At 38.9% G+C, this 23,667-nt stretch overlaps 10 protein-coding genes across 10 annotated transcripts; 5 read left to right on the top strand and 5 right to left on the bottom strand. All coding sequences in view use genetic code 12, as the record gives it.

The window, feature by feature from the left end:
* Positions 1-9: 9 nt before the first annotated feature.
* On the bottom strand, positions 10-3,531 carry RJT20DRAFT_124411 (putative E3 ubiquitin-protein ligase). Its single transcript, XM_064916238.1, has one exon. It carries the CDS (start codon positions 3,308-3,310, stop codon positions 482-484), a length of 2,829 nt encoding a protein of 942 aa, XP_064777267.1. The 5' UTR covers positions 3,311-3,531; the 3' UTR covers positions 10-481.
* Positions 3,532-4,684: 1,153 nt separating this feature from the next.
* On the top strand, positions 4,685-8,238 carry RJT20DRAFT_124410 (uncharacterized protein). Its single transcript, XM_064916237.1, has one exon. The coding sequence runs from the start codon at positions 4,772-4,774 to the stop codon at positions 8,114-8,116; it is 3,345 nt and encodes a 1,114-aa protein (XP_064777266.1). The 5' UTR covers positions 4,685-4,771; the 3' UTR covers positions 8,117-8,238.
* NUP85 (Nup85p) lies at positions 8,239-10,623 on the top strand. The gene has a single exon (XM_064916236.1). It carries the CDS (start codon positions 8,309-8,311, stop codon positions 10,592-10,594), a length of 2,286 nt encoding a protein of 761 aa, XP_064777265.1. The 5' UTR covers positions 8,239-8,308; the 3' UTR covers positions 10,595-10,623.
* Positions 10,621-12,019, bottom strand: CUP5 (H(+)-transporting V0 sector ATPase subunit c). Its single transcript, XM_064916235.1, has 2 exons — positions 11,873-12,019; positions 10,621-11,410 (listed from the first exon to the last, which is right to left on the bottom strand). The coding sequence occupies exons 1-2, from the start codon at positions 11,883-11,885 to the stop codon at positions 10,941-10,943; spliced, it is 483 nt and encodes a 160-aa protein (XP_064777264.1). The 5' UTR covers positions 11,886-12,019; the 3' UTR covers positions 10,621-10,940.
* Positions 12,020-12,221: 202 nt separating this feature from the next.
* RJT20DRAFT_138289 (RNA binding protein) lies at positions 12,222-12,775 on the top strand. Its single transcript, XM_064918589.1, has one exon. The coding sequence runs from the start codon at positions 12,288-12,290 to the stop codon at positions 12,666-12,668; it is 381 nt and encodes a 126-aa protein (XP_064777263.1). The 5' UTR covers positions 12,222-12,287; the 3' UTR covers positions 12,669-12,775.
* Positions 12,776-13,149: 374 nt separating this feature from the next.
* On the top strand, positions 13,150-16,755 carry RJT20DRAFT_124403 (uncharacterized protein). The gene has a single exon (XM_064916234.1). It carries the CDS (start codon positions 13,223-13,225, stop codon positions 16,697-16,699), a length of 3,477 nt encoding a protein of 1,158 aa, XP_064777262.1. The 5' UTR covers positions 13,150-13,222; the 3' UTR covers positions 16,700-16,755.
* RJT20DRAFT_124402 (uncharacterized protein) lies at positions 16,756-19,060 on the bottom strand (the record flags this gene model as incomplete). The annotated part of the gene is made up of 1 exon (XM_064916233.1): positions 16,756-19,060. The coding sequence occupies exon 1, from the start codon at positions 19,048-19,050 to the stop codon at positions 16,759-16,761; it is 2,292 nt and encodes a 763-aa protein (XP_064777261.1). The 5' UTR covers positions 19,051-19,060.
* A 461-nt stretch (positions 19,061-19,521) lies between these two features.
* On the bottom strand, positions 19,522-21,000 carry ATF1 (Atf1p; the record flags this gene model as incomplete). The annotated part of the gene is made up of 1 exon (XM_064920307.1): positions 19,522-21,000. One exon carries the CDS (start codon positions 20,998-21,000, stop codon positions 19,522-19,524), a length of 1,479 nt encoding a protein of 492 aa, XP_064777260.1.
* Positions 21,001-21,654: 654 nt separating this feature from the next.
* Positions 21,655-22,480, top strand: RJT20DRAFT_124399 (uncharacterized protein). The gene is made up of 2 exons (XM_064916231.1): positions 21,655-21,749; positions 21,992-22,480. The coding sequence occupies exons 1-2, from the start codon at positions 21,737-21,739 to the stop codon at positions 22,360-22,362; spliced, it is 384 nt and encodes a 127-aa protein (XP_064777259.1). The 5' UTR covers positions 21,655-21,736; the 3' UTR covers positions 22,363-22,480.
* On the bottom strand, positions 22,481-23,470 carry VAM3 (SNAP receptor). Its single transcript, XM_064916230.1, has one exon. It carries the CDS (start codon positions 23,418-23,420, stop codon positions 22,515-22,517), a length of 906 nt encoding a protein of 301 aa, XP_064777258.1. The 5' UTR covers positions 23,421-23,470; the 3' UTR covers positions 22,481-22,514.
* Between the last annotated feature and the right edge of the window lie 197 nt (positions 23,471-23,667).

Raw genomic sequence — 23,667 nt, 5'->3', positions numbered from 1 at the left:
TGAGAAAATTGGAAGTCTGAGAGGAATACTTGCACATGACTTGCAGTCATGTGACTTGAGTGAGTAAAATTGTTTGAGTGGTATTTGTTACTACAGTATGTTGTCCCCTGGATGAATGGATTGTCGCACAGTAGAAGGTAAGGTACTGTAAGAATGGACTGTATCGGATACAGGAGAAACGGAAATAGTAGGTAGTGGAAGAAGGAATCGCTTTTGCAGCACAAGATAAGAAGGAAGAGAGATTTTTCTTGAAGAATTTTAGTTGTTTAATTTTTCAATTTCACAAAATGACCTCCCCTTCTACCCATAATCAAGACTTGGTGTTGGCATCTGAGTGCTGATCCTACAGTAGTCGAGAAGTTATGTTCTTGACTTCACAGTTAATGAAATGCGTTGCAAAGAAAAAAAAATCCAATCTGTTCATATGTATAATTATCTATATATATTGGTATTTCGATGCAGCAATGCCTGTATAGTTTTCCTATTTTATCCCAAAACCCGCACTCTCATTGACTGCCTTCGAAAGTTTATCCACCAATCTATGCTTAGTTGTGTAATTATATAATGCTAATTCGTTAAAGCAAGTATGTGCCAAGGGAAGTCTACCAGTATCCTTTCCTTGAGTGCTTATCTTAAAGTTTAAATTTTGTATGCCTGTAGCAGGAACTCTATCCGATCCAGTCACAAAAACTAGGACTCTCTTCTTTTCCTTTAATGTCATCTGACCCATATACTCCCAGAACCACTGTATCACGTCAGAGTTGAGCGCATCCTCAGCAGAATTCCACCCCACGTATTTGGTAATTGATTTAAGTATATCAACATCTATGCCTCCCTCTTCACTACCGCAAAGAAGGAGTTGAATTTCTTCCGGCAGGAATAATGAGAGGGCATTTCCACCAACCACTTTCTTAAAGCCATTAGCAAACGCAGTAATTTGCTTCTTGATACCTTCATTCAAGAAGAAGTTAACGTATGTCTCAATGTATAACTTGCAATTTTCAGGCGTAACAACAGTATTCTTGCCATTAGAAATCAATTCCGAAGTGTATTGCTTGCCAAATAAATCTTTGTAATTCACTTCAAATGTTAAGTCAAGAGCAAGAAGCTCCTCGAGGGAGTATGTCTTGAGCTTCATTAAGTTTTCATATGATACTGGAAACAACTGCTTATAATCTGCTAAACCAACAGGTTTGTCCAAAAGTATCTTATATAGAGCCAAGGGAAACTGAAGGTCTAAGATCGTCGAATTGTAAATTGCCAAACCCAAAACAGCCCCAAACAAGTAGTACATTTCGAAGTCCTCAATAGGTACTATATTAAACCACAAGAAATTGGAGTCATCTACGTTGAATAGCATACCGGTCTGGGGATTGAATAGAGACCTTGTCAAAAGTAAAAACCATTCCTTCTTCAATCCTCCGACGTCAACGCCCGGTTCGTTGACAAATTGGACCTTTAGACTTTTCTTGAGATTGTTGCTATTGAGTTTTATGCATTGCAAGGAATCCTGAACCATATATTCCCTTCTCACTCTCACCTTGAAGTAAATATCGATTGCTATTCTCTTGTCAAGGGAATTAATGAAAGCTTCTTCTGCTTTCCTTTCCATTTGACGCCTAGCCTCATACTCCAAAATTGAAATTTTTCCTCCTAAGGTTATCAAGAAAGGATATTGACAAAAGAAGTACGAGGCATTTTCGTGAAGGGTACGACTTCGGGTAGTTCCATGAATGTAATCTATCACCTGCTGCAAACCAGCTTCCGAATCGTCCATCATATTCACTTTTGATTTCTTATTGCTCTGCCATGAGTCGAAGTCTAACTTCATATTTACAAAATCAACCAATGAATTATAGAACGTGCTAATAGACACTTTCTCCTCCCTAATGGCATTAGCCTTTAAAAATGTGGACAAAACTGTAGCACCAGTCTTAATGTGCCAATCATTTCCATATTGATATATCTTAATTTTAGTATCTTGTTGTCCTTTCTTCGATTTACTTCTAGCAGGAAATGTTCCCAAGTGTGACGCAGGTAAAGCCAAAGAGTTTGGAAGAGGGATATGATTAGCCGCCTCTTGATTGAGGGCGTCAATCTCTTCCTTGATGTTAATGTTCTCCGCGTATTCTCTATCCGTAGGATGCTCTTCAGCTTGACTCTCATTTCGAGTTCCATTGGTATTTTCATTGTAAGCCGAAGAAGAAGACATTCGGCGCATTAGATGAGGATTATTAGCCAAATAGAAATACTTCTTCAAGTGGAATGTTATGTAAAGGTTCAAAAGATCAATCTTCGATGTGAACTCTGCATAAGATTGCTTGGAGAGCCAGCTTGCAATGTAATTATTGATAACTACCGTATCTGATGACGCCAAAATACCAAGGCATCTTTTCAATATATCATAACAAAGAGCTCGTATCTCAGGTACATCTGTCATGGAGTGAGGTTTACTATCTTCGCCTGCGGTTACCAATGCTCTGCTTAGAAACGGGATTTCCAATAATATTAGGATCCACAAGAATGATCTTGGATCGTCATCTTTGGCAAAGACATATATACGTTTCAATAGATGACTGGAACCCCTTAAGGCATTATACAACGGTCTCTTCGTAGGCAATTTCAGCAACAAAATAAAAAGATTCCTCACTTCTTCATAGTTGATATTGGAGCTGTGGTAATGGGCATGACCTGTCGTTCTCCGTATTGTGAATGAGTTATTCAAGCACTCATATGACTTAAACGCCTCGTATAAGTAGTTTGAGAGAGGTTCAAAGACATCATGGATCGATTTATTCTGTTGACTATCTGAACCTCCATGTACTAACTCTTCCAAGCTCTTATCTACCATTTTCTTCACATATTGGTATGAAATTAAGTGCAAGTTCTCTCCGCTGGTCTTAGGAGTCGTTAATAAATTGGTGGTGTTACATACTGAGCATCTGAACTTGATCGCCTTTAGGGGGTAAGTTAAAAGGGTTCCACAACAATGACAGCTGCTCACAGAAGTGGCCGATTGCCCAGTTGAATGCAATGAAGAATTAGATGGTGAGATCTTTGGTATAGATGCCGAATTCGGTGCAAAAGGAAACTCCGCTGCGTTTGGTGTAACGGGATAACTTGTACCGACTGTTACAGGAGAAGATTTAGTAGGCGCCGAAGGTATTTTGAGAAGGTCTTTGAGTCTCCATTGGTTAGAAGACCTCGGGACATTCTGTGATTCTGAATTTGGATGCTTTGACAGAATGGGTCCTCCTCCAGGAGGACCGCCGTCAGTTCCTCTTGTCTTACTACTCTTTCGTCTAAGCATCGTATTAGCACCAGATCAATAGTTACACGGTTACTGTGCGAGTAACTCGGTGCAATCGATGATAAAATAGTCGATTTGTTTGGTATCTCGCTACAACAGGTCCATTGGGGAAGGCGAAGTTGGAATATTTCTGAACTTTTTTTTACTAACACCTAACTTTACTCTTGACGATATCGACTCACGACTATTAACTCTCTCCTTGTAAAGCAATTAAATTGTGGGTAACTAAATTGAGAAACTCCTTTACGCATATATCCACAAATCTGTAAACAAGGCTTTGCCTATGTGTACAGGAGAGTGCGTGAAGGTGTCTGTGCAGTTAATAGAATACGAGAAGGCATACAATGTGCATTCGATTTGGGGCCAGAATTAGGTCTATGAGAGAAGTGTGAGCAGGAAAGAGAGAGTTTGCGGATAGAGAATTTGTACGGTTTGTAGGCCGCGTTCGGAAGAAAATACTGCGGCGAGAGTAACTATGGTAATTAGGGGAAAGTTAAGTGAAGTAAAATGAAAAGCAATAGATTTTGATTTTGATTATGGTAGAAAATGAGATAATAGCTTAGGAATCATGGCATGGCCTGGTGGAAGGTGTTTGCTCCTCTTGCTCAGCTCACAAATTATTCCTCTCCAAAAAGTTTATTGTTTGTGTTCGGGGGCCAGGGGGTGGTAGACGGAGAGTCTATAAGCTGTCCCAATTGGGAAAACCGCAATCCTAGTTAACATACCCAATGGAAAAAAAATCCGATATTATTTGCAACCATATTATCCCCAAATTTGATTATCGAAGGTCCAGAACACATGAAGTTAAAGGTGTGATGGGATAATTTCAGGGAACAGAAGTTGCGTATACAGTCGGCTGTGTGTGAGTGTGTGTGTGAGTGTGTGTGTGAGTGTGTGTGTGAGTGTGTCTGTGTCAAGTCTTTAAATGTAGCAACACACAAGAAACTAACGATATAGTCTAAGTTGAAGCATACAAGTTTATTTCAGTGACTCAGTGTATTCAAGTGAATTTAGTCGAAAGGAACGGCCTGCAAATACCGATTATTTGCCGAGATTTCAGGTGTATTCTTCTGTGAGCTCTTAATTACTTCGTACCATGGCAAATTTGCAGCTATTTGCCCTATACAAGATTTATCTAGTAAATTTACTTTTTGTCTTCCTTTAGGCACATTGGGTAGACGTATTACTCCAACTTTGAACTTCCTGAGAGAACAAATTCCACCTTAACCTTGGAATTAATACTATGACTTTTCACAAATCACCTATATGGCTAAAGGGCAGCTCCAATCAACAAAACGTCTGGGCTTCATCCCCAACTTTAGTAGGTACCTATTATTGAAGTGCGCACGACCTTATACCATTTGCAACAAAATGTTCCTATAATAATCGTTAAAGGTTAGTATCACTATCACCATTCACGATAGATACGATATTGAGAATGTACATTATTTGAAGATCAAGATGGATGAAGATGACTCGAAGTTCCTACTAACGGAGCTTCAAGAGCCCGATGCAATTCACCACTCGCTATATACTTGGTTAGGCAAATCAAAATTCATAGTCTTAGCAAGGAAGGGGCGAATTGAGCTCTTGCAGCCTGACATTAATTCACGAAGTCTTAAGAAACATTCCCTGATAACTCACAAGAATGCAATTCTAGCATTAGCTCCATTTGGGATGGAAGGACTAGGGAAATCAATTTTGACGTTAGATGAAAATTACTGTATTTCATTACTATTCAAGCCAGAGAACGGTCCAACAACTATACGGAAGTTTCTTACACTAAATCCACGAGGACAGCAATTTTCTGTTGATTCAAACCCCATTTTAGTAGCTGAATCATCTGAAACTCCCACTTTCTTTGTGTTGCACTGTTTCCAAGGACTTATTCATATAGGTACAATTATTGAAAGCGAAAGTTCAAAGCTGAGGTTGCCAAAGAAGAGAAAAAGGAAATCAGTCGATCTCCAGATTACACCAATTCCCATCGGAACCGTCGTTGTACTGCAAATTACGTTACTCCATCTGGGAAACATAATGGCAATGCTATATCGCGATTTTAACTTTAACTACTCTCTTAGGTACTACCAAGTTGACATGGAGAATAAGCTGCTCATTTTAGTGAAGCAATTCGAAGAATTCGAAGGAGCTCCAACTTGTATTGTTGCTCCTCTCCAAGGCGGAATATTTGCATTAACATGCACACGCATATTTTACTTCCCAGACTATGACAAGAAGGTTTATGTTTCTGAAGATCAATCAGTTGTACAAGACATCAAAAGAAACCTTGTCATCAAAGATTTAACTCAGACCATGTCCAAAGAGATTGCCAAAGAAACTTTTATCGCATGTGAGATCATTGACGCTTCAAGAATTTTGGTGACTTCTATTACAGGGTCTACGTTCATAATATACTTTAAAGCGACATTTCAAGCAAAATCAGTAAGTGTGGAACAGCTTAGTTTCATAGAGCTTGGGAAATCTACCATTCCACTTCGGAACGGACTTCATCACATATCCGAGAACCTATTTTTTCAAACATCCAAATCTTCTCGATCGGTTTTGTTCGAAGTACATCCGCATAAACCATTTATATTGATAAACTCATTTATAGACTCATCACCACCAATTCTAGACATTGGGATCCAAAAGGATGACAAATTCATAGATTTATTAACTTCCCAAGGTGGAGAATATGGAACTGAAATTCGAAAACACTACAAGAGTAAAGGTAAAATACGATCCCTAAGTTGCCATCATTGTACGTTTACTCCACGGAGAATTATCTATTTGAAAGAAAAAAATCATTTGATATTAAATGATGAGAACCTGACAGCAGCCTTTGATTTGCAAGACGACGATTTAACTGTAATTGGAATGCCTCCAGAATTTGCAAAAGGTGATGAATTGCAATACTGCCTCGATGACGGCGGTAACAGCCTCAAAGTTACTACGAAAGGGATGTATATCAACGGCATTAAGGTATTGGATGAGGATATCGTACTATCCAAAGTCCTGAAAGACGGCAGTTACGTTTTATTAAACAGAGAGGGAGACTTGACTTTTTATCGCAACTCACAACCCTTCACGTTAGAACCACTCAATTCAATATCTTGTCTTGATCTCATCCAGCTATCAGAATCCGAGCATTTGATAGTGATTTGTAACTGGGAAGGACAATGCACGTTTTTTCTTAGCTCCGATTCCATACTGACAGAAAGCGTGTCACTTGGCCTTGATGAAGGTATTTTATCAGTTGCACTTATTCGTGTGGAGTTATCCAAAGACCAGGTCGTGCTAATTTTACTGTTACAATGCGGTGAGTTATTTGTAGGAAGTTATAACTATAAAACTGGAAGCATTGTTTGCCTAAATAGGTATTCATTGTCCCATTTGCCTTTACGAATTATCCGTAATGACAATGATGATATCTTATTATACAACAAGGATCTAGTGGTAGGACTCCAACAATCTCCCGCTTTTGACCAATGGGTACCTTATAGGCTCTCTGAGAGTATGAAAGATGTTCAAGAACTTTCATTTTTGACTAATGACAGAGTTGCAGCCTTCCACAAAGGTGTACTAAAGGTTTATGCGTTACAACAAGGCTTTAGCAATAGCACGAATCAATTTGATTCTTACTTTTCCCCGGATCTTTGTTCAAAGTGTATGACAATTCCTAATTCAAAGTATATGATAGGGATTTTCATTGGGAGTGAGTATGACGACTACGAAGGTGTTAAAAGGTATACTTACTTGCAATTGATTGATACCTCTAAGATGAAACTTCTCCATAGATTTTCACTTAATTCCAACAATGATGTAGAAATGGTCGATATATGTATTTTACCAAATCAAAGGGAAGAAGACCATGAAGAGCAATATCCAGCATTTGTTGTATTGGTAAACAATAATAGCAACAAACCAATTTTGGAGTTTGCAGTTAGAAAAAAATCGATTAAATTAATTCAGGAGTGTAATATTGCAGGATTTCAAGATTTTTCAAAGGTTTCCTTACAATGCATTAGCCTACTCGACAAGTACGAACAAACTTTCAATGTTTCTGGGAATGTAAACTTTCAAGTTCAGGTCAATACACTGCCCGCGGGACTCAATAATTGGAGCCTTGTTTCTGATACTCTTAGTGTCATGCCTGTATTTTCAACATCTCAATGCGTGTTGAACAAAACAGATTGTATCCTAGCAGACGTCATAAACGGCTTATTGTTGCAATCTTACTCCGATAAGGATGAAGAGCATCAGCTGTCTTCCCAAACGAAAATGATTCCCCTAAAATTGCAATTAACTCATAATTTGGTGACTTCTGTGGATGTCAGTCATCCAGAAGTTTACATAATATCAGGCGATTCCCTTGGCAACGTGTCTGTCTATAATGCACCAAATCGCGAGCAAGTTGCTGCCTTTAACTTGGGTGATCAAGTTAACGTTGTAAAAGCCTTTCCTCCCGATGAAAACGTATTTTTAGAAGAACTGAAACTTGCAAATAAGAAAGTTGCAAAAATAATAGCATATGTGGGCACAGTAAATGGAGGACTTTATGCTATCCATAGAGTAAATGGAAAACATCTAGAGTCCTTAACCAGTACTAATGATAGCAGGGATTGGAAGGTGCTTGTCAAGAACAACGATGGGATCTTCTTGCGCAAAGAAGCATTTGGAGTGTACGATTCGAGCCAGATTTTAGAAGCCCTCCAAAGCGGCAAAGTACAGAAGTTACATAACAAGGAAACCGTTGATCTCCTAAAGCAGTACTATCTCGAATGCAACACCTTGTTGCAAACATAAAATTAAACTCTTTCCTTTCACCATCTTGCTGCAAACAGAAGTTTGGAAGTGCACGACTTTTTCAATCTCATTCAATTTTTTTGTAAATACATAATTCTACAACAAATCACTATGTTTATTGCTATAGATTATAGAACTTGGCCTTCTTTCAAGCATTGAAGCCGTGTATAATATACTTAAACACCTGGAAATATGGACGGTGCCGAATTTGCAGAACGAAATTTCGATGACATCGAAGTGCTCGAGATTCCTGACGACGACACCACTTCGGAGACTGAAGGTATCTCTGATTCTTCAACGACGAGTAACAAAGTAGTCGACAGACGTATATACGTCGAGGAAAAGCCGTATATAGAGTTACAGGAGTGGTTAGATTCACGGACTCCCTTGGAATTTCAATTCAACAAGGCACAATATAACAAATCCGTCCGGGCGGACGACAATTATTCGCAATCATATGTGAAATATGTAAACTCATTATACAAAAGCATTGAGAGCATTAGCGAAAAAGATATTAGCAGGGTGGACTTGGAGACAGAGGAATTTACAATTGGCTTTACAGAAGAAGATAGTGACCGCACCATTGCTAGAGAACATGCATTTGAACAGATAGATCAGGAATTTGAAAAGATTCTCACCAATTTGCAGGTATTTCTCCAAGAGATCGAGTCCGACGGAGACTCGTATGATGAAAATGGATTGCAATTGCACAGTCTCTTGTACATGTTGCAATGTTTACATGCCAACTATTTTTATGGAGATGTGAAACTAAAGCCGGAATTCATAGCAAAGTGGGTCAACGTTTTCTATCAGAAGCCTGCAGATGAATTGGCACAGTCTGTTATGATTAACACCCGTACTCCATACACACATCCCCAATTTTGGAACACGTATGTAAGCCAGCTCATAACAAGGGGGCTTCTCACGCAAGTAGTAGAAGTCATTGCTCATTCGAGGTACGAAGAATTGGAAGAGCTGTGCCCAGAATTATATTCTACGATATCTGATCTCAGCCTTTTAATTGAGAACTACAGACCCTTAGCACTTAAAGGACAGTTTTCGCAATGGAAACTTTCTGCTTGTGAATTCAGGGACTCTCTAGCTAAGGTCAAGCTAGCCTCTACCAATGCACAACATGGTATTATGCTAAGTCAGATTTATGATCTATCGTGTATTATCACCGGATTACCGAAGACAATTGCTGCACATTCTGAAACTTGGTACGAAGTGTACGTAGCCCTCTCATTATATTCAATTAGGGACGATAATGCTCTTTATAAAGAATTCTACAACGTCGCTATAACAGAAAAACCCCCTCCAACATTTGAAGATGAATCACTTGACATCGCCCAGTTGTCCGAAGAATGCTTCAAGAACATACTAGAAGAAAACTTCTTGAAAGTGCTTAAAACTTTCCACGATCTCGAACCGGCTACAGCATCTTATGTATCCAAGCTCTTGGAGTTGAGAGGCTATTTAAACAACTATTACTCTTCGCAAAATAATGCCAGAAGTGTGGAAGCTTTGCTAAATAAGAGAACAATTTCAGAGTACTTCTTGACAAGACATGCATTTGAATGCTTGAACATACACAAGTTAGTTCCAGTGGGAATTGGGTTGTTGTTAAACCGTGATATCGCCACGTCTACACAATCGATTGAATATAATAGCGATGTGATAGCGAACTTCCTCCCGCAATTTAAGTGTGAGACAAATGATGACTTAGAGTGGGCACTTACTATTTGTGCCAAATTGAACCTTGTCTCCACTGCTAGAGAGATGTACTATATTTATGGATTGAAGTCTTTGGAAGATGGCTATGTCTTCGAAGCATTAAACATGTTTGTTAATTGCTATGATCCAACTTCATTCGATAGGGACAACAAAAATGAAGGCATGAAGCAAGTACACCGTATAGTCTGGGATATGATCTTCCAGGACAGTTTGGTGAATAATAGACCTGCCAATGATGATTTAATCAATAATATTGTCACAAGCAAAGTGGACAAATCCTTGAAGATTCATCCTGTTATCAGACAGTGTTTATCACCTTATGCCGTTCTAAATGACTTTTTTCATTCACTTAATTCCAATGAGCTCACTTTGATCAAAAAGTTCTCGAAGTTGATACATTTATTAAAATTCAGTTACTTGCCTAAGAAGTTCTACCCATTGCTTCTCAGTCAGTACTTACCATATTTATACGATGCTAATTCAGAGTTCCAATTACCGGATTTGATTGTAATTATTGATGTCATTGATTCCTACTACGCTCAGTCTTCTGAAGTTGAATTAAAAGAAGGCGAAGAGTTGTATCAATATTCCATCAATCATATTGAAGAAGTCACACAGCCGTATGATTGGAGAATCCTTCTTCAAAATAGAAAGGTAGAACTTCCTCAGAATCTCAAAGAACTCATAAAGACGATCAGAAATGCGATAGTTTCCAAGATAGGCAAGGTTTATATAGAAAGTTAGGCTACATCTACAATATACTTAATCCATTATTGAATAAGAACGTAAATTTTCAAAGAAACAAGCAGGAACAAAATCAAGTACTAGCGTACCTGCAAGTTCCTATTTCTTTCTTCTATAATAATAATAAGTAATATGGAAGAACATCCAATTCTCTTTTTAAATTTTGTATTTAAAGCGAATTAAAAAAAAATGAGTCTAATGAGGAAACACGTACTGTTTGCTGCAATAGAAAAAGTAGTACGATACGTCTCTGCTGTTGGATCCACAATGGCAGACCTACTGAAATTAATAAACTTTCACAAGGAGTCTAGCACGTCAGCACGTGCTATCAACTTCCGATGTTTATTTAACAGACAGTGTCAACGGAGGCCTTGGAGTTCAATAACAAAGCGACAATCAAACCGTACAAACCCAAGACTTCGGCAAAAATCAAAATCAAAATCATACCGACGAACAATCTTGGTTGTTGGGCGTTACCTCTGACACCAGCGTCACCAACGATACCGATGGCGAAACCGGCAGCTAATCCTGATAAACCGACGGATAAACCAGCAGCCAATTGAATGAAACCAGAGTATAATGGTAATTGTTGCTTCAAACCGTCAGAGACCAAGACAGAAACAACCAAACCGTAAATGGCGATGATACCGGCCATAACGACTGGAACGACGTTCTTGACCAATAAGTCTGGTCTGGTAACACAGGTGGCACAAATACCAATACCAGACTTAGCAGTACCGTAAGAGGCACCGAAACAAGTGAAGATGATTGCAGAGGCGCAACCCATGGCACCAAAGAATGGAGCGTAAACTGGACTAAATGTGCGTTAGTATTTTGCAAAGAATATAGTGTTTCCCGACAGGGATTGGGCGGCGATAAGAGGCAACAACAGAGATACTCCACATCCCTATAATTCAAAGCCGCTGGTGAATTAATGATTTTGAAAAGTTTCATTGCCTCAACAACGGGTCTTATCTGGTGCACTGGCGGCCAGTAATTATTCGAGCACGAGCAGAACCAAGTCGGAGAATACAAGATAGTCAACAGCTCAATTGGGGCCAACAGGTCCAATCAGACAATACGGCACGACTACCAATCCCCATAAACCACTATCTATCGAATTAACCCGCTGCCGCTACTTGATTCCACCGGTTTGCCCAATTCGAATTTCACCTCCACGCCCTTACCCAATGGCAGCATGGTGGTGTTGATGAACACTCAGCATTAACATCGATGCCAATGCACCACGAGAGAAACCACACGGAAATGTCACATACCATAAATCAGACATTGCGAATATTACTGCTGGACTTGACTAATGGATTCTACGTATGTTGAATTGATTCACCAGAACGTAACACCTGTTCCACTAATCGTTATCAATCATTCCTTTATTAAAGGATGAACAAAATTTTGGTTTGTTGTTGAGGAGTAATGTCTGCAGGAGCAATTTATCGGGACTGAAGTTTACTGAGAGGTGTTTATAATATGGAAGAAGTGCGGGTATTTATGGGTACTAACAAGAGTGAAAGAATAATGTGCCGGACACGAGATGAGACTGAAAAAATTGGATTGTACTTAACAAAGTTGATGGAAGAGATGGAAAGTTAATCGCTTTTTCTTTCTAACCAACTACTGGCGAGCTAATATCTGCAAGGAGCCCTTCACAAACCGATCATCTATACGAAAAAACATGTCTGCCCCAAACCCAAAGGCCTTCCCATTAGCCGACTCCGGCTTGTCCCAGCAAATCTTGGACGTTGTTCAACAAGCCCAAAACTTGAGACAATTGAAAAAAGGTGCTAACGAAGCCACCAAGACCTTGAACAGAGGTATCTCCGAGTTCATCATCATGGCTGCCGACACCGAGCCAATTGAAATCTTGTTGCACTTGCCATTGTTGTGTGAAGACAAGAACGTTCCATATGTCTTTGTTCCATCCAAGGCTGCCTTGGGTAGAGCTTGTGGTGTTTCCAGACCAGTCATCGCTGCTTCTGTCACCTCCAACGATGCTTCCTCCATCAAGAACCAGATCTACACCATCAAGGACAAGATCGAGACCTTGTTGATCTAAGCGGCAGAATTTGCACTCTGCATTGTATACTATCTATAGCGTCGATCCCAATAGAATACATGAAATAATATTTCGAAGTGAACGTAGCACTCTAACAGAAGAGTATACCAGTGTAGTTACAGTAGGGATCGATCCCGGGTATGCCGTTCTTCAATTAGATTTAAATTTTAAGTATACAGCCATCTCTCATAGGTAGAAAGAGGATGCAAAATAATGAGCCTATAGTTAAGAAGATTCAATATATTTTCTATTCACTAACACCTTTCGTCGTGAAATTACCCTAAACAAGCAAAAGCCGATCTAATGTTAACGTCAACATTCTATCACTTGAATTCTCTTCTTCCCAATCTTAGAGACCGCTACCTCTTGTAATGCCACCAATTCACCCGTTTTATGTTACTATTCCCATAGTCTGTTTGGTCCTGCATCGAAATTTTTCATAACCCATCAGATGAGATCTCTATGGTTAATCACTAGGCCATCTCTACAATAAGATAGACTTTTGCTAAGGGTATTGTTGGTCTAGTTGTACTACTCGCCTTGGAACTGTTTCAATGACTTCCTTGAATACGGCAGAGTCTTTGACCAAGTTCTTACGGTCAAAGACTACTTCCGTGGAAGATATCATAGAAGCTGCGAATAATGTACTTTCACAGAAGAACCAGGTCTTTCTTCCAAATAAGAATATATTCTTGTTAGAGTTGATTTGTGACCGTGTGAATGATTTCTCTACTGCAAAGTTCAAGTCATGGAAATATCAAAGTGAAATTTGGAGCCTTTTCATCCGCTTATGGCTTAGTTTAGGTGAAGAACCATCTAAAAGGGCCACAAGAGACAAGATCTTTAAGAGAGTCAGATTCATCGATGTTATAATAGACGTACTTCAACATGATCCTAGTTCTGAGTTGTTATCGGAGCTTTTTGACTTTATTGAATTGGTCAAGAGTAATACCTATATCGAAATAGACGAGAGTGCATCAGTTAATGTGCTTGTTGCATATGTCACTAGCAAAGGATTAGTTGGCATTGAACCGGCCCTCATTTCTAAGTGGTCCCATATAATCAAGGAAATATACCATTTACCACGCTTGGCAGTCAACTTTAGTCCTTCCAAAAAGAACTACAAAAAATTCATTAACGACTGTATGCCAAAGCTATTGCGGTTTATAACGAATGTAGATCTGGAAGATTGCATTGTTATCTTCAAAGATATACTAAAGAAAGAATTGTTTTCCGTTGCATTGATCGGTAGTTTCATCCAAGAGGTGACAGCGACCTTAAATACTCCGGACTCCGAGATGAATGCCGAATCTACAATATTACTATTCAACCTTGCTATAGACAACTTGTCGAGCAAAGAGCCAGCATTATGTGAACAATTGTTTACTACTATCACCAGCATTGACAAATTCAATTCATTGTCAGAATCTTTATTATCCATTTTGGTACGCTTCAATAAGTCATTATCAACTGAGTTCTTTCTACTTATTTATGACAATGAGATAGCTAAAGACAAGAACCAAATCAATTGGAAATTGATCAATTATTTACTCCAATTGGACATAGATTTATCCATGAGGAAAGCATCTGAAATATTAGCATTAGCATCCCTGTCATCTATTAAAGATGAAGATAGATTAACGGTGGGTAAAAGCATCCTCGAAGCGTACGTAAAGGGAAGAGACGTTAAGGAATTTTTTGACTCAGTTTGGAAAATGGCTATTGAAACAGATGCCATTTATAAATCTCAACTCTATGTATACGAAGTATCCAGGGCCTTGACTCATTTGTCTTCTCGTCAATTGGATATCATTCTTACTGAGAAGAATAAGGATGAGAAATTACCTCCTTCAATAAGAGTTGCATTCATAACAGCGATAACAAAGGGTCTACTTACTTGTCTGAGAGCAATCCAGGATTCCGTGAAAGTGAAAGTTCTTCAAAGCAAAGAATTCATTAAGGCAGGCGACCAACAATGGGAAATATTTTACTATATGTTATGCTTGTACGGAAACGAAGTCATAATCACACTGAATACTTTTGAAGTAAAGTCCCATTCAAAGTACTATTACTACACAATGTTACGTCTTCTTGAATTAGGTGTCGAAGCTTCACCAACTGATGACTTCGAAAAGAAGTTTATCAAATATCTTGAGGGCGATCCTTCAGAAGTCTACCCTGTTTTGAGAAGATGGACAGTCGTGATAGACTTGTTGTTTTCTAAATCTTTTAAGGAGAAGTTTACTTACCTCCTTTTTACATCACTAGCGCCAAATGAACTCTTGGATTACTTTAATATAAATGGAGAATCCTTTTTCGAAAGGAGACATATTACTGAAGCATTGGTGAATTATATCACCGTCGAAATGAACCAGGAAATGCTCCCATATCTAGCAGTCATACCTATTTATTGTTTTGACAAATCTCAGAAGAAGGATCTATTAGATAAATTGGTAAAGCTAGCAGTGGATTCCAGTGAAGCCATTTGCACTTCCCTGCGAATTGCAATCAAGCATTTATTAACCCAGCCTTCCTATAGATCTTCGATAGAGACGGACTTCAACGTATTAAACAGTCTATTTGAATGCAAGTTCCCTGAACTGTTGCGTTTATCCAGAGATATTTTTAACATCATTTGGGAAAATCATTGGAGTCAATTATCGACAAAGTCAAACTATAAATATATTGAAGATGTACTTGTCTCAATAAGTGAAAAAGATAATCAAAACATCTCATCTCAATCTGTGTACGCTATGTCGGAAATAATACTCTCCAACCCAAAGTACTTTGGAACTGAAGATGACAATTTACGCATGTTAATAGGGAAATTGCGCTTGATCACATCTGGTGATGCTATCTTCCTGTTGAAGCAATTGTTGGGGCAGAAGACTTTAGATATCGAATCCATCACCACTATTTTGCTTTTCTTGGAATCATGTGGTGGAGACTCCACAGAAGAAGTCACCAGCATAATTAAAGCAGTAGGAAATGCTTTTGATAGCACCAGCAAAGGAAATGATGTACGTTCTCTTAGGAGGGCGCTTTTCAAGCTATTAGTGAAGACGCTCCCCTATACTTTGGACAATGCGTTATACCTTTGCTGCCTATATTTAATTTACCAGTCGTCGTTTGACTTGGATGTTTCTGAAGATATAGATCGATTTACAGAGAAGATTTCGACTGAGCCTTACATCTATCACGAAGTGTTGAAATATGTCATTTTCTCATTCCAAGATGTAGAGAAAGAATATGTCGGGATAATGATAAAATTGCTCTTGGTTCTTCTGAAGCATTTAAAAAAGGATCACTTAAAGGAAAGTAAACAATTGTACTCCGTTGGCCTTTCAATAATAGCATCTAATATCCACAGACTAGATCTCAAAGTGTTAGATTTGGTATTGAATACGATCCGCACAAATTTGAGTGATCTGATATGGTTAATTAATCAGTACTCTCTTGAGAATATCCTTGGAATCCTCAATCGGGTCGCAGTACTATCTAATAGTGAAAGTACAGGTGAGTTAATTGGCACTGTTTATATTGCAGCCACACAAGTAATGTCCCATGTGTTACTTTTTCACAGATACAAGCTTTCTTCACGTCATCACCTCGTACTCAGTACATGTAACGCATTCATGGAACCGTTATGTTTAAAGAGTCACAACAAGGCATTGAGTACCAATCAAGAAGCTGCAGCTTCATATGCAAGGTTGCTAGGAAATTTATGTGAACCTAAGACTAAAGGATCAAGAGAAAATTCTAGTTCTCTTACAACAACTACATCCGTAATTAAAAAAGCGCTCAGAAAGCATTTAGCAGTGGTCTTGGTCAACTACGTGTATCTCAACCTTAGGTTTAACTTTGATAGCGCTACGAATAATGAGTTGGTAGTAGGCATTTACAATGTCTTTGATGTCCTTTCAAGCACGGAACTCCAATTGGTAAGTTCTTCACTTGACATACCTGGAAAGTCTTTTTACAGGACCCTTTATGGGAACTACAAGGATCATGGTAAGTGGAAGGACTCTTGATAGTCTAACCAAAATATTTATAGAATCTATAGACAATGAATACAATTCAAATGGAAATGCTATATAAAGCGATTTTCGTCGTTATAGAATAGTCTTCCGAAATTTTTCTTAGCGCCTTGGCCAAGGTACTTCATGATCTCCCATGCCTTTGCATCAAATGCCTCTTGCAGCTGTTGTATTGCATTAACATCGTGACTTGAGTGTAATGTGTACTCATACCTAAGAACATCTTTTCTTGTAATAATTCCAACAAGGACTCCTTCGTGTTCCACAAGTATATATCTTGGTCCCATCTTCACAAAGATTTCTAGCACATACTCAAGTGGACAGTCAATATTTATTGTTAGGGGTGAGCGATTAAGAATTGATCTGAAGTCAACTTCAGAAGCAGATGTGGGATTGGTAGAACCAAAATTGCATAATGTATCATTGCTAACCCCTTCGTAATTTTTGACAACAAGTTCAACTTCTGATCTCGAAACGAAGCCAGAAATTTTCGGGTTGGTTGAAGAATGAATAACAGGGTATCCACGGAATTTTGTCTTTGAGAGTGTACTCTTTAACTGCTCAACAGTAATTGCTTCATTGGGATCGCTCGGGAATGCTACCAATACTGTTGACATTGCACTTTCTACAGTTGTGTCAAAAGTGAATTCTTCTTTTGCATCGATATGTGGTAAACCATTGAATTTGATCATTTGATCAGCAATTCCTCCCTTTCCCCATTTATCATTGATGCTCTTAGTAATTGCTACGACAATCATGGTGGGGATGATATAACGCAATGCACCGGTTAATTCAAACATAATAATGACCACAGTAACAGTTAAATCCGTGATGCCGCTTAACCCAGCAGCGGCACCAAGGAAGGCATATGTCCCTGGAATAATACATCTTCCAGTAGCCGAGCAGTTCTGAAAGATAAAGGAGTCCTTATGATTTTGGTAATAACTGTCAACAATTATGCCTAAAGCTCGACCAAATGTAGCACCAGCTGCCATTGAGGGGACGAAAATACCTGCGGGCACTTTACATCCATATGTTATTATAGTCAAACCCATTCTAGCCACAGTAGCAAATATCAAAGACGCAAGAAGTGGAATTTTCTTAGAATTCGGATCACAGATGGGATGACTAAAGTTGGAGTCACATTCATGGAAAAGGATTTGCATCGCTTCTGTCATATCAAGTCGTAAGTATTCATTGAAGTAGCTAAAACTTGCCGTCAATAATGACAAGATGAATACCTCTCTGACTGCAAAATTGGCAAGATACTTCTTACGGAAGGCAACAACTCTGATATTAAATTTAGAGACCACAATGCCATAGATTCCACCAAATATACCGATAACAATATAGAGTGGAATTTCGAAGTAGTGCCAGTTTGTATCGTATGTGACTTCAAAAAGTACTAGCTGACCAGTTCTGAACGGATTCATAGCTGCTAATGTGGTCACCGCAACTAACGAACAGAAGTAAGACTTCCATATAGTGGATAGTTGGAAGACCGATGAAATCTCCTCAATAGAGAATAAAACCCCTCCCATTGGAGATCCAAATGCTACAGCAACACCAGCGGCAGAAGTAGCAGTAAGAAACTCCCTGGCTTTCAGAGCACTTCTTCTATATTTTCTTACTAGTTTTGCAATGGAATTACCTACGCATACTGCGTAATGAACACTGGGTCCTTCTTTACCGACACTTAAGCCGGAGGCGATTGCCAAAGGGAGACCGATACTTTTAATAAGAAGAGTCCACCACCCAAGGAATCCTTCCATTACAAAACCTGATACTATGCACTTTATTTCCGAAATTCCGGATCCTGCTGCTGATGTGGCATATGTCTTGACTAGTATGGCAGCTGTGAAGGACAAGAATAGCGATATTCCTACATAGATAAGGTAGTTTAAGAAACCGAATGTTGACCATGAGCTCCATCCTGAACAGGACTCTTCGTCTTGTCCCCAGCAACAGAATGCTTTGCTTAAGTAGAAATTGCCAGAGCAATGCCCCACTCTGATACTTCCCAACCAGGCAGTTATCACATTCAAGGCACCTGCTATAAGTCCTATCATTATGCCCATTGCGGCCAAAAGGAACCAATTTTGAGTGGATGAAATGAGCCTGCTTCTAAAAGACCCTGTTCCATTCCGAATTGACTTGCTTTTAGCTAGTCGCTTAGTGTGTTCGTCCATTTCGTCTTCAACCCAATCTATGGTGCGAAAGTCATTGAACCTCTTGACTTGTTTGATATCATCTTGATTGATCCAGGATCCAGTAGTCCGACTTCGGAACTGATGATGTCCCGAATTACCAGCTTCAAAACTCTCCGTTTCAGAAACCGTAGACATAAAAGCTGTGTATCAGACAATAGAAGAAACGACTGTTAAATTGAAATGAATAATAGCCCTCTCTGTTTATGAAGTTACTACATGGTGTCACGTGATCTGGAACCCAAGTTTTGGCTGGCTTCTGTAATGCTATCAAGTTGGTGTAGTTATTCCTTTTATAGAGTTCAATGGTATTGAATTATGTTACAGTTAACAGTTAGCTAGACTTATTCATTGAGGTCATGAGTAGCTTCTTTAATTTTAATTTGAATCTTATACTACGAAACATTCTTGAGGCATATTTAGGCGTATTCTAATGAGCTACTTACTAATGTGAGGGAAGGTTATTAGGTGGTATTTGGTTATTAGGTGGTAAGCTTAGCAAGTAGCAGAAAAATTAATGATGAGATTACATTATTCGATAACCATGACTCTAGAATGTCAAGGCCCTAAGAAAATGCAATTGGTGGAAATTTGCTTGCAATGCAGATTCTATAATCTACCAGAGTATTTAAGAACATTAGTCCTGAGATTGGCTATTAACTGGTCGAAATTGTCGGACTCAAAGTCGTCAAAGGTATGGTCCATATATGTTTCAACAAAGTTTAATCCGCCTAGAGGGGTGGAAATAATGTTGAGCATGAACTCACATGTGTTTGGAGAAACGTCTTGCGAGAAAACCATATTGGTAATGGTCAACGGGTCTTTGCCGTCTATTTTGAAAATTGGGGCATTTATAAAACCCAAGTTTGAGATCTTAACTGCATCGCTTTTGACCCCTGACTTCATCAGCGATTCGAAAAAGTCTACGTTATCGTCTACTTTACTGTATACCTGTTTGAATGGGCGCAAGAAGTCAAGAACCTTCTTGTTGGCGGATGATTCTATCAAATTAGCATTAATTTTTCTGACTATTTCCCAAGAGAATTCCGTAAGTGGAGGAAAGTTCTCTGTAAATCCCAAATGAGCCAGGCATCCTAAAATCTTATATCCCTTACGCTGCAAGATCTCCTTGTATTCTGGCTCAGCAAGGTTATGATCGTAATGTCTTCTCAAAGCGATAGCTACCCTATGAGACGAGTAATGGCTATCTCCAAATACCGGCTTCATAGTCAAAGCATGGACTACCTCAATGAAGGCCGTCAAAGTTACCTTTTCTTCCTTACATTTCGCAAGAATCTCTTTTGTTTCCAAAGGTGTGAAGTTGATCAATTTAAAGGCAAGTGAGTAATCTTTTGTAAGAGGATTTCTTCCTGGCCACTTCTTTGTATAATTCTCAGGAATTACCTTGGAATAATGATTAGGGTTGCCATCGCAGGAATCCACTTCTGGAGCAGCTAGAAAGATATCTGGCGGAGGAGGCAACGAGTTCCTAATGAATTTCTTATCCGAATTAAAATCAAAAACAATTGACTCTAATGAAATGTGAGATTTTTGTATTCCATACTCCGTAAGCAAATTAGAGTCATTCTGTTCTTTTTGTACGTAGGCAAGGCTCTCCAAGAAAATTTCGTGGAAATAGTTACTGACAAGTCCATCCGCAATAGTGTGTTCAAATACGACAGAGAGATTATTGCTACCAACCAAAAATAATCTAAACAATGGACTTTCCGTGTATAGTGGGAATTGTAATTCAGTGACCTCCTTCATAAATTTTTCGTTAATAACTCCGTCTTCATTCAAGTATACTTTTGGGTCTTTGAACTGCAATAGGTCGCTCAAAGCGACTTTTTGTAAGGGTCTGAACACAGAGTCCTCGAGATCGTAATCCTTAAACACATTACAAACTAAAATATGATAATCCAAGACGGCTTTCCTGAGTGCTTTGAAGAGAATTCCGAGGTCTTTGTCGAGATCTTGACTATAAGTAGCGGTCAATTGGAAATTTCTATAGAACGAACTAGCCGTTCTTGATCTGAAAAAGTGTTCGTACAAGCTCAAAGGCCTGGTAATAACCGGTTCGTAGATCATCAATAATACCTCCAAATTCCTTTTAAAGACTTCTGCGTACCAGAAATTCCTTCCATACTTATACACAAGCAACCTTCATGCCCGATGTCGACATTCACTTCATTCGACTGCACCAACTGATAGAGAATAGGAGTCATCTTGATGATTCACAGCTATGCACTTTTGTGTAATTGTCGCGAATGGCTTCTTTGAGACAACGAGCTTACTAAGACCGGTGAAATCTACCCGAGAAACTAGCAAGCAGCAGGACATATTTCCATGATGACTTGAGTTTAACTTCAGTTCACATGGCCAATGCAAGCACAATAGAATCGCCCTGTTGAGCTCATTTCACATGATACTCCATACTGCCACAGTCTGCAGTAGAATATGTGTTTATAGTTTGCGTTATCTATTTTATGTCAAAACGTTATATCCCGGTAGGGTATGTATGTTGCTCACTCACATTAGACATCGTAAATATTCCTTGGAAAATGAGATTTAAGAGGGGGATAGTTTCTGTTCTCCCAAAGAAGCTTCTTCTAAAATATTTACGCTGACAACCTACCTGCACATTCCGTCTCGGCTAGCTCCCCCAGATTTGTATGGGCCGCTTATATAAGCTATTTCAGATCATCAGTTTGTTATAGACACTTTGCCTCCTTGGAACAGGCAATGTATATTATTGATTCTTTCTTGTTATTGTGTTTGATCAAGTTAAATATAGGTGTATACTCGAGCAACGAGAGACTAGAAAATGCCTTACCTCAGTATGTATCTGTGTATATAGCGCCGTTTGTCAATGGCTTGAGACCCAGCTAGGGGCCCATATATTGGGTGTAACTTGAAATTAGATTATGAAACCACTGTTCGAAATAGAACTATTTTATTGGGTGGTTCCTGGTATCGTAACTCTACAAGACTCCTTAAGAGCCAGGATCCTCAAAATGTGATTCGTAATTTCATGAACCCGCTGTGACTTTTGCATAGTGGTATACTAACAAGTCTCCAGTTCCCGTAACAGTTAAGATTGCGATGACTGTAGGCGCCATAACAGGCGCCACCATAGCGTTCATCAACAACAAAGAACGTGTTTTGGAAACTACTGAATTCATATTACAAAAGGGCGCTGACTTTTGCCGTCAGAAGTTAGAGGAAGCCAAACATGCTAACATGCATTTTGCAGACGCTTATGAAGACGACGAATTGTCCCACAGAACAACTTCAGAACCTTCGACTGGCCATGCTACTGGTTCCAACAGTTCTGGACACTTTAGCGATTACGATGAAGCCACCACTCCTGAAGCATCGGATTTCTCTGACGAAGATGAATTTTATGACGATGACCTTCAAGATGCTATAGATACTCAGAGTTTGGATTAGAGTAATGGATAGAAGTAACAAGCTTCAATTTTGGAATTTTGGGATCATGGTGAAACTTTTGGTTGGTCTAGGGCTTTTATTTAGTTCTTTATTAGTATAATATATTTCATTACTATAAGATTGTCATTAATATCCTGTGATATCGCATCTACCTAGGAAACAACTGCCAATACTATTATTAAAACGAAAATACAGAGGGCAGTGAGTATGATACAGCTCCATTTTCCTTTTGATCTTTGGTATTCGTCTGCCTTTGTCAACTCTCTTTGTGCTTGAAGAGTGTTTCCATGTAATTGTAAAATGTTGTCCTCCATCGTGTCTAATTGCTCACCCTGTTGATGGACGAGCTGGTCCAAGTCCTTGAAAATTGCATTCACTTCAACAATTCCTTCTGCCACCTGATTTATCTCTCTATTTCTTTCTTCTGTGAGGAGAATATGATATTGAAGTTCTGTGTCGTTGATAGTGTCCTCTACTTGCTCTTGTACCTGAGTTTGTGTCTGATAGTCACTTTCTTCTCCATTTATCAACGGTGTCGTCTCATGCACTTCTTCCTTATTTTGAATTTCTTCTCGTATAGGGTATGCTCTCTTCTTCTCTCCATATAATCTTAGTGACTTTTGAAGTTGTCGATGTAATTCATTAAATTCGATGACCAATCTCTCTTTTATCACAATATGCTTATTTGATATTTCCAATCCTTTCGCGTCATCATTCGCTTTGGGACTTTTCCCGCTCTCGTGGCTTCCTTTGGGGTTCAGTTTCTTGTTTATTACTTGAGAAATGTTCAGTATAAGAACCTGGATTGCTTTCTCCATATCGCCTACTCTTGTGCTCAACTCATCGATGTTAAGTCGCAATTGTGTACAATCTCTTCTTGATCCAATTTGTTTCCTCTGATTATCAAGCTGTGAAATGAGACTACCAAACACTTGTAATTGCCTAGATGTCTTGTCTATTATAGCTGCTAACTCATTCTGAGGGTCATTGTCTGTGAGTTCCCTGATTCCTTTCCCAATAGGTCTTTGTGCTTCTATATCAAAATTTGCGAACGACATTGTTTCTATTGTCGCTTATGTTCTCTTACTTCGTGAAGATGATCGTAATAGCTTCTTCTTTCTAAAAACCATATCTTCTGTCAGCTTTTGTTGTAGTTACTCTTTTAGGCTTACAGCAAGTTCAATGATGTCGCATTTGTTGGAGAGACATTGCGACATTAAGACCACTGACAGACGTATATCCAGAAAGTGGAACCAAGTTAGTTAGTGGAGAGCTTGTTCTGCTTGTGGATCAGTAATGGAAAGA

The sequence above is a fragment of the Scheffersomyces xylosifermentans genome (assembly GCF_036884685.1).
Source record: "Scheffersomyces xylosifermentans strain CBS 12540 chromosome Unknown RJT20scaffold_1, whole genome shotgun sequence".
NCBI classification, from domain to species: domain Eukaryota; kingdom Fungi; phylum Ascomycota; class Pichiomycetes; order Serinales; family Debaryomycetaceae; genus Scheffersomyces; species Scheffersomyces xylosifermentans.
This window is presented reverse-complemented; position numbering and strand designations above follow the sequence as displayed.